This window comes from Neolamprologus multifasciatus, chromosome 13 (genome assembly GCF_963576455.1).
Source record: "Neolamprologus multifasciatus chromosome 13, fNeoMul1.2, whole genome shotgun sequence".
Classification (NCBI taxonomy): domain Eukaryota; kingdom Metazoa; phylum Chordata; class Actinopteri; order Cichliformes; family Cichlidae; genus Neolamprologus; species Neolamprologus multifasciatus.
In genome coordinates this window covers 16,920,442-16,930,704 of record NC_140451.1, presented here as the reverse complement: position 1 = coordinate 16,930,704, position 10,263 = coordinate 16,920,442, and the positions used below count along the sequence as shown (strand labels likewise).

The window sequence follows — 10,263 nt, the reverse complement described above, 5'->3', positions numbered from 1 at the left end:
TGTTATTATTCTAATAGATTGTGAGTTTTGTTTCATGTGATATTACTAATGCTTTTGCTGTTTTTATTTCACGGTTATTGCAGTGATTAGTTTCAATCTTGCAGTCTGGCGTTTCAGTTCATGTCTTGATCTTTGTTCTCGGAATAGTTGCTATTTCCTCTTTGTTTCCTTGTCTGCTCTTGTATGGGTCTTGTCCCTGTTTAGTAGCTTGTTTGCTTTACTTTCCGCCTCACTTTGAAGGTTGGATTTCTGTTGTGTCTTGTTCTGCTTTTACTTTCTGTTTTCCCTCCTTTGTAATTGTTATCCTCATCCTAACTGTCTTCAATATGTTTAGCTGTGCCTCCTCACCATTTCTCCTCTTGACTAATCAGCTCTCTCTGTGTATATATACTTCTTTCTTTCCTCTTTCCTTTGTTTTACTTTCCCTGGTTTGTGCTATTTTCATTGTTTCCTCATGCTTGTTTTGGGTTTTTTTTGTTTGAGTTGCTTTTTTTCCATTTTAAATGCTTTATTTTTTATGAGCTGTGAAATCTTGTGTTTGTTTAGGTCATTCAGCCTTCAGCTGCCTCCATTTGGCTCCTAACCTTATTGCTCAAAACTCTCTCACAGACTGAATACAGTTGGTATATTGTATTTGCTTCAGTAAAGGAAGATGGACAACATCTGGACGTCTAGTTTGATTAGAAAAGGGAAAGAATCAGTACTTAAGGGCGTCCACTCAGAGAGATGATAAAGATTAGAGACAGCTCTTCATGCAAGATATGCAAATACATGCGCCATGATACATCTGCTCAGGGTGAAAGCTCACCTCAGTGAGATTGCCTCTGAAGAGTTTCTGTGATATTCTACCAACAGTGTCCTTGTCGTTCATAACCATTAGATAACTGGAGTCAGACACTCTCAAATGCAATATATTGTTTCAGAAACATGGGAATGGTATTAACTGAGCGCGTTATCTCACTCATTGAGGCTCCAAAGTCAACTTTTCCAAAGAAAGCCACAGCTTTAATAATACAATGAGATTTATTAGCTAAATGCAGTCTTGCCAACTTTCATATGCCCAGGAGAGTGTAATTACTATGATTTTTTTTATTTGGCTCTTTAGTATGCTGCTTGCCATAATAAGTAAGCAGTTGCATGAACATGTATCTTTAACCTTATAGCATTTCAGGGTGCCAAAGGATTTAAAGAGGCAACCTATCAACTGCAAAAAAACAAAGATCAATCCCATATGATGGCCAAGTATCTGCCCTGCAGTAGCTGACCCCATACTCAAGCTAATTATGGAGCGGGTGAAACAGAAAAAGTCAAGTTCCCCTTTGGGAGAACAGAAGTGAATGCCCTCTCATAAATATGGATACCAAGAACAACAAGCAAAGAAAAATAAAGGCCATGAGTTCAGCAGTCAATATTGTTTTATAAATAGATTTTTCTTCCTCTGTGAATTTTGCGGGTAACTTCTGGAATCCTTCAAAAGATTTGCAAATCAGAGAGATTTTCCATGTACTATAGAATAAGCAGATGTAAACACTTTCAGTGGAACAAAGTATGCAAGAGCACCAGATCTGTGTGCACTTGCATCCTCGCCCTGCCAATTCAAACAGTTCGTAAGTCTGATATTTCATTTCGCTCCAGGAGATTATTGTTGTGCAGCACAACTTTTCTCTTTCTTCATCAGACCACAGTGACGAGGGAGTATCTGCATTTTTGACCACCTAAAACGCTCCGCGGGGCAATTTCCACCATCCCCTAAAATTTCGAGCGGTGACAAACTACAAAGCATTTTTAAACTGTTATGTGTAACTGCCAGCGTGGCTGAAGGTACGGATCTGAAGCAAAGTCAATGTCTTGAAGTAAAGCTAGGAAGTGACACACCCATGCACACGCAAATATTAATAACTGACCAAGGTTAACTTTTCCACCTTGCAGCTTTTATTAAAAACTAGTTTGACCCAGGAGGGCAGCGTTCAACGCGACCTTCTTGAAGTGGCTTTCTGTGACCCCCTTTGCCCTCTCATGCACACATTTACACTCACGCACGACAATATTTCATATTTTCATGCTCGGCTTTTCATGATGAATAACCACTAAGTGGAGTTTCATTGGCTACACATCTGGGAACCTTTACAGCTAAGGATGGCGGGAACTCGCACTGCAAGTTAAATGAGCGCACACACTTAGCTCGTCCCTTGTTTCTGTGTCATTCCTTCCATTTCATGTAACAAATCTTTATTCATGTGTCAAGGTGTCGGTTTTTTGTCTGACATTGTGGTTGAAGTCAAAACCCCAATGGAGTTTTTGAAGGCCACGCTGAATATGACTTTCATATGTCTTCTCTTGTCTTCTACATTCCTCAACCTCTGAGCAAACGAGAGCAGCGCTGGCTGTACGATTCATACCAAGGTGCTGAGTAGCCTTTTGATTTCTCCTAAATTTGTATTCTTTTTGAATATTGTGCAATTTTGTAAAACTCAGTTTTGCAACACTGGCTTTATTTCATGGTCACGTGTCTTTTTTTAATCATTTAATTTTTTTCTTTTCTCTTTTTTCACCTTTTTTCTTATGTGAACATTGCTGCGTAGGGACTTTTTATGTGCAAAATTGCAGTGAGTCATAGCTGATTATATCTGTGCCTTTCTCTTGGAAACAGTATTGAATATGTGAGACACTCTGGCACTGAAGGTCTCTGTGTGTGTTTATTTAGGCTGGGTGCCCAGCTGGCCTGAACTACTAACATGGCACTAAGGAAGATCATTCATGTAAATCTTATAATTATCCCGATAATCATGCTGCTCTGTTCCACTTCGTCAAACTTCATGTGAGGATGTATTAGTGCTGTAACACAACTCATTTATTTCCCAAAGGCTTTTGTTTAATGACTATTTGCAGTAACCTCTTCAGATACTCGTATTAACCATTCTGTTTATTAGAAACAACGCGTTTTATATGAATCACCTGGCTTTACTAGATTTATGCGATACCCTCACACAATTTTTTCCACCTACATTTTCCATTTCTGATTAAATAAAATCTAAAGTTAAACCATTCGCTGTTTGCAATACTCCCTACCCCCATGGTTCCAGTCACAACACCTGCTTAGTTAAACCAGTGGGTGTTGGCAGCGGTCTCGTAGACACAATGAGGTATTAACTATTACAAACAACTGCTTTTCATTAAGGACAATTTCACAATTGAGCAGATTCCTGTGCAGCCTACGTAGATCAGTTAGTGATAATGTAGGCAGACACGATGAGCAGGTAGTAAAATAATAATGACAGAAGGCAAATAATGTATGAGCTAGGCAGAGCCTTGGTAAATATGTTTAAATGATCCACTTTGTAATACAGCGTCTTACACAAAGACTCTAGGATGGAAATCTCCGCTGTGACTAAAAACTTAAACACTAGATAAGCTCCCTTATCTTCAAAGTACTGCGAAGTTTCCACCTGCAGATCCCTGCAGTGAAACAAGTTAAGATAGCGATTATATCTGATTTACTTATATTCCAAACTGTAAGTTGAAATAAAGCTACTGCTGACTCATATTTTCTCACATTTAAACTGGATTTCAAAGAAAATCAGTAAACACAGTGAAATGGGTTGTTACCTGCATCTTGCATCCCTTTCTCTCTCCCTGATGTTTCTATTAGCACAACACTCACATTAGATATACTACCTCGCTCAGCCTTAAAGAAGGCCCCATGTGGGAAGTTAAAAGTTCACCCTTTTTAGCGCTAATGCTTTCCTAATAGTCGCTTGTTGAGTTAATAGTTAAATAGCTGGCAGGATCATTGTCCTTGCCTTTCATTTACCCTCGCGAGTAAAGCCAAACACATGTTCTCTCATCAAAGCCTTACATTTAGCCTCTGACCTGCTGGTACTGTAAGACTGCAGCAGCTGTGTGTCGGCCCTGGCAGAGCTTGCTTTACATTCAATTTCATGATTATAAGAGTCACTCGAATGAAAAGTGTGTATGTGTGCATCAGTGGCAACGAGGCTTGTGACATGTACAGGAATCAAACACCCATAGTATTTCAAAGATTTCCTTTTTACTGACCAGATGTATACATGTTTGATAATAAAAAAATAAAAAAAAAAAAAAACAACACTGGATGGCTCAGTTGTGAGAGTACAGTTCCTTCATTTAAATGTTTGGATTTAATATAAATGCATAAAAGAGTACAAAAATAAAACATTTGTATGAGATAAATTTTACATAGGGAGAGGAGATTTAAATGAGTAAAAGGGTGGAAGAAAAAATCAAACCAGTTAAATTCAGTTACACATTCAATGATCACAAAAGAGTAGAAACAGGACGATAAACCGTTTTAAAAAAAGAAAACAAAAATACAGAATGTAGTGTTTAAAGTTAGTAATAATACATTTTTTTTGCTAAAACATGAATACATCAGGTATAAAGTGCATTTCTATCTGCATGACAGTTGTAGGTAGTCAAATCTATATACATATATTAATTGCCAGTAATGGTAGTATTTGTTCTACTGCAGCCCTCTGTGTTACCGATTGTTTTTATTACTATTTTAATTACCTTTTTTGCACACCCATGTTTGGAAGTGGTATTCACATTGAGAGGCTATTTTGATCAGTGTCACAATTTCTTCTCACAATTTCTCAGTAACTGACACAATTTTATGATTCTGGTAAATCTCGTCTTATTGGCTGCTCATTAAAACACAGTTTGGAAACCAGATGTTGAGCTTTTACAAAGAACAACAAAAAAAGAAGAAAGAAATAAGACGCAGGCGCATAATCAGCCACAGAACAGCTGTAGGAAATGCTGCAGCTCTTTCTGCATTAATTTCCATCACAAAAACATTGTAATTGCTATTTTTATAGGGGTTTTCAGTTGGGGGGCAGCTGGCATTCACTTAAATTCCTTGGTGCCAATTAACTTAAACTGATTATTTATTTTAGAGGAGAACCTATACATCAATTTGTGTAATCTGAAATCTGACATGATCAGAATAAACTGATCCACAGACCACAAGACTGTGCTCCTCACAAATGGGATGCTCAATAAAGTTTGATATGGAGGAAACCTAGCTAAGCCACGTCATCCCTCTTTAAGCCCCTTCACGCTGGGTGGGGCCTTTGCTTTTTTCCTAAATAACAGAGAGGCCAAAGGAAAAATCTCCAAAAATAGCTCTATACTTTTAAAGTCCATTAACAAAATAGTATTTACACTATGGTTAGGAAAGTATACACTCATAGATATAATGGCACTTTGCACTAATATTTTGTTAAATCTATAAGTGGTGAAATGAAGTGGTGAAGGATGCAGCAGTGCTAGGAGCATGGTGTTTATGGTGAGGACTTTGAAGCTGATTCATGCACAAGGCTGCAGCGTGTCAGCTAGAGTAAGTGCTGTACAACTTAACACATGATCTGGTATCATGTTACATATCTGCGATGATGTGGTCCAAATCCTCAGCGGTGGCTCAGGAGGATTTCTGCAGGCATTTTAGTTGCCCTGTTTGGTTTTCTTCATCCTGGAAGGGAAAAGCACATTTGTCATGAGAACAAAGTAGACACGGGAACTACAACGTCAGAATCATATGGCTTTTTGGTGCTGACTGTTCACGTGGTCTAAATATTTGACACTCCATATAATAGAGTGTCAAAAATACAACAAAAGATAAATGCACGGTAACTTGTGAGTAGTAAACAAATTAATGAGCATTTAGTCCAGTGGCACAACTCACGACTGATTTCAGTTCCAGGTTATCAAGTAAAAACAGCTGCTTCCTGTTTAGAAAGCTGAAATGTTTTTGACTTGTAATCATGAGCTAACCATCTTAGCAATAATAAATGTAATTTGATTTCTGCATTCACTTTCAGTTGGCCGGTCAACTAGTGGGCCATTCTGAAAATGTTATGTCTGAAGATGTAATTTTGCAGAGCACTGACGTGAAGCAGTCTCAGGGCGATGATGCCAAAGGATAAACAGGATATTAACAGTATAAACACTTGGAACTCCAGTGGGTTCTTTAATTATATCTGCCACTCGTCAGATACAAAAAGGCAATCATCATTTAGTTTACAAAAGTAACGCATGGCTTATAATCGTGCGCATTTCTACACATTACAAGCAGGTTTATGCCTCCTCCTCTGTGACTGCATGTGTAAGTGGAAACACATTAGATCTGACTGATTGTAAACAAGCAACATGCACTCTACATGCGCTATTTTGTTATGCAGAGGGCTGTTCACGCCTCATCAACCCGAGGGCTCCACAGTCATCCTTGAGACAGGCCGTCTGACTGCTAGACTGTGGGCGGATCTGTCAGTGTGTATTGAGTGTGTATGTCACAAGCTGGATTAAATGCCGTAGTGCGTTTAGTTTTCTTTACATGAAAAGACGAGAATCCACATGTGACATTCCAAAAACTCTTTTATCTGCCTCCATCGCACAGTGCAGTGTTTGTTTCGTTCTTTAAATAACAGACATGGCAACTTGATCCCTTCTATAAACTTTGTTGTACCAACATCTTTCAGAAAAGTGTCTGCTTCCTCAGGGAAGGAAGGAGACAGTGACTTTTAGCGCCACCAGTCTCAGTATGAATTTAACTTGATTGTGCAATTCAGAGTTGCATAAGGTGACCACGAATCCCATCATATTACATTATTTTTACAAATTTACAACGTTATCTTTATCTTTACTCTCCGATGTAACATTTAATGCACTAAATGTCCCAAACTCTAAGCAGTATGCAAGTGTGCCGTGTATAGTTTATATTAAACTGCATTTGCAGTTTAATATAAACTGTGTTCCAGTATGAATAGTGATGACCAGGAACAAACCTGCAATAGCACTTAAGAGCAGATTAAGTGCACCCACACTTTGTATGTGAAAGTGGAAACGCTCTACTCCCACTTGGTCATGTACCAGCATGTTTTGACTTTGGGTTCCAATATAAATTGGGCAATTGAGAGCTTTTACTCCTACAATAGTCTATTGGTAAACATCCAAATGCGCATTTGCGCCTTTGGATTTGTAAATTCTTTGTTTTAAATTTCTATAGAGTGTAAGTGAGTATATCCCACTTGTGCCAACAGATTTGTTAAAGCCAGACGGGATTGTGTATTACAGAAAAAAACATGACCCCATGACTAAAATCTGCTGGATTTGCTGATACTTACTTGTTGAGAGCGTTCTTCAGGTACTGCTGCAGCCACCGGATCTCTGGGTTCACGCACACCTCCTTGTTTGACTTCAGCTTGGCACTGATTAGAAAAAGGATAAGATGAGGATAAAAGCTTGAAATATGCATAATCATTAACAGTGGGTATCTTAACACACTGTTATCAAACTGACTGAATTAACACTGACTTGCTAGTTTGATACTTGCAGCAAACCTCTTAATAGTAGTGCCTTAATTTGTAAGTGATGCTGCTACAGAAATTAATATGCATTAATATTGATAAGATACTGACCCTTAAGGTACTTTAGTGTTAGGTCAAATTAGAATATATTGCAATGCGCAGGCTAGTTTCTAAAGCCATGATAGTCCTGTGGTTATTTAAAGAATGGGCTACAACCATATCATATGTCTCCATGTGGGGGACCATGCCTCATTTGGCAACAGATCTTGTTTTAAGTAGCTTCAGACATGTTTTATGTCTCTTTATGTAAACTTGTAAGATGTGGCAATTTTATTTTTCCATGCTTCTTAAGTTCTATTGCAACTGACCCTTTTTCACCGATGTTGCCACACACTTTCATGTATGGATTTGCACTGCACAAGCTATGCCGACGAATGCGATCTCAACTAAAGGTTGTATGAACAGTATGAAGAGAAAACGCTGCGTGACAAGCAAATGAGAAGCAAACCCAGTTACAAAACCCACGATTATTGCTTCCTGGTTAAAAAACAAAACTATCCAATTTCCACCACCTTTTCACATTCGCTCATACTCAAACGGACCACTTCCTGTGGATGCGTCAGTGGGCCAGTTGCAAAAAGAACGACTTGTTTTCTGTGAATGAGCGAGCGAGTGACTGAGGGGCGTGTATGTACACATTCATGCCTGATTCCTTTCTCTGGCTTGTCACCCTGCAGAGATTGATGGTGAGAAATGTCCGAACGAGGAGGAAACCTGTCTAACGTTTATATGGCCCAGACAGAAAACGTGCTGCCTGGAGAAGTCAAAAACAACACTCACATCACTTGGAAGGGGCAGTTGGGTGTGTGGATGAACCTAAGTTCTCGGATGTAGTTTCGTGGGACAGTGTTGACTGTTGAACGGCAGTAGCATCTCTCCACCAGGCTGATGGGCTTTGCTGAGAAAGCAAAAGAGAAGTTGAGTATAACAAAACTATTTTAAAGTAAAGCAAAATTTAAACAAAGCAATAATTCAGATTAGATTAAATGAAATATCATTCCTGTATGAAATGACATACACATAATACAATATCACAAATTCCACCAGCAAATAAGATAAAAATACAGCAAGTCTTTAGCCTATCAAAGCACAAAGTAAGCATGCACCAGCCCTCTGATTATGAACAAATAAATAATATGCCCCCTGCAGTGAAGTATACAGAGTCTTTTGGATTTAAAGCGTTTGATTTTTATCCTTCCATTCTACTTGTTTATCTCTTTCCTTGCCGAGAAGCCTACAGTCAACACTGCCAAATAGGACTAACAAATGACACTGACAGATGAAAATTCCATATTTAAGCTTTACAAAATCCAGTTTCTGCTCATCCCACACAGCAAACAGAGAGACTGAGTACATTATTAACGGGGGTTTTACACCCACAAACACTAAGCTCTTTCAAACATCACTGTGTACTGTGTGGTCCCTGCGTGATGGATGTGCGCAGTTTCCATTGGAGCCTCAGCTTTCAGGTTCCTACACTGAGATGGTCACAGTTGATTAATGTGGAAAAATAAAGATAATCTTTTTTTTCCCCGTTTCGTTACGTCTAAAAGCGGCGTTGAAAATAGATAAAGCAGTCGCGCCGATAGAAGGTAGTTTTAGCCCAAATGCCGTTTATACACATGTTAAGTTTTACTTGTCAGTAAATTGTTTTAAAGCGATACTGGCCGACTGTAAGTCACAGATGGTGAAACCTGCCCCAGTGGATTAAACTACGCTAATTATTTTTACACCTGATTACCATGATAAAAGAGCGCAACACCTTCAAGTTGGGTGATTGATGTCGCCACGTAGGCTAGCTGAGGTTTGGCTTCTAGAGACTTCATTTGTGGCTAATTAAAAGAAAACAAAGGGAAGGACAAACACACGCTGATCACTGATCCAGCGGGGAAATTCCTATACGGCAAGAGCCACATGTGCAGCCTGCCGTGCTTTACGCACGGCAAAAAATGCACTCTCCCTTCTTCAAGGAAAAAAAAATGCATGAAAGATTTATGCATTTTAAAAAATGTAAATAAAATTTTAAATTCTCAGGTCCAATTTACGTTTTTTCCCCCTTTTTTCCCCACAGTAATTGCACTCCGAGTGCACGCAATTGGAATTTCTCATCTGATGTCGTGCTCAGATTTTTGGCAACTAATATTATAAATACACACTGATTTACAGTAACTGTATTTAATGTAAAATAATTAGTAGCAAAAAAAAGTATTTAAAAAGAACTGCGGACGCACTGGACCCCGATAGAGTTGCAGAACTCTATCGGGGTTATTATTTATAGAAATACTATAGACATCCAGGGTCGCAGCTCGTCTGGAGCCTATCCCTGCTGTCTGGATACGCGGAAGAAATGATGGATGAATGGACTACAGACAAGACAAGTCAACAGGTGGACAGCGTAAAAGCAAATATGTTGCTGATACTTCCCTCCAATACGCATCACAGCTGCAATACAGTCTAAACAAAATCTGAAGCAACATAAAACAGCAACCCCGAAAATGAACCCATACCTTGCGCTGGAGGTGCATATATCATCACCATGAGTACAGCCACGACCGCCAGTAGTTTCACATCCATTTTGCGTTAATGTCAAAGAGTTCCGAAACTGCTCAGAGTAAAGTCCAGAGGAGTTCTGACAGACGGGGCACCGGCGGAGTGTTAAATTAGGCACCACTGCGTCAAGCTACCATAAAGAAATGGTGTTTCCGGTAAAAGTAAAAGTAGATTTTTTACTTTAACGGATATTTATGAAGTAATAAGGCGTCAAATTGTAACAAAAACCACTTTAAGAAAAAACACGTCATAGATGAGCCGTCATTTTAATAGATCTGTGTTAAATCTTATATTAATGACTTTGTCATTC

The 10,263-nt window shown here is 38.8% G+C and overlaps 1 protein-coding gene across 1 annotated transcript; it reads right to left on the bottom strand.

The window, feature by feature from the left end:
- Positions 1 to 4,138: 4,138 nt before the first annotated feature.
- cxcl12a (chemokine (C-X-C motif) ligand 12a (stromal cell-derived factor 1)) lies at positions 4,139 to 10,050 on the bottom strand. The gene is made up of 4 exons (XM_085182982.1): positions 9,911 to 10,050; positions 8,184 to 8,301; positions 7,161 to 7,244; positions 4,139 to 5,509 (listed from the first exon to the last, which is right to left on the bottom strand). Exons 1-4 carry the CDS (start codon positions 9,975 to 9,977, stop codon positions 5,482 to 5,484), a joined length of 297 nt encoding a protein of 98 aa, XP_085039108.1. The 5' UTR covers positions 9,978 to 10,050; the 3' UTR covers positions 4,139 to 5,481.
- Between the last annotated feature and the right edge of the window lie 213 nt (positions 10,051 to 10,263).

Excerpts from the sequence above, each read along its gene's own strand:
- cxcl12a (XM_085182982.1), bottom strand. The coding sequence starts at position 9,977 with ATGGATGTGAAACTACTGGCGGTCGTGGCTGTACTCATGGTGATGATA. Across the intron at positions 7,245-8,183 it reads AACTGCCCCTTCCAAGTGAT|TGCCAAGCTGAAGTCAAACA; the intron begins GTGAGTGTTGTT and ends TTTTCTAATCAG. Across the intron at positions 5,510-7,160 it reads CTGAAGAACGCTCTCAACAA|GATGAAGAAAACCAAACAGG; the intron begins GTAAGTATCAGC and ends TTTCCCTTCCAG.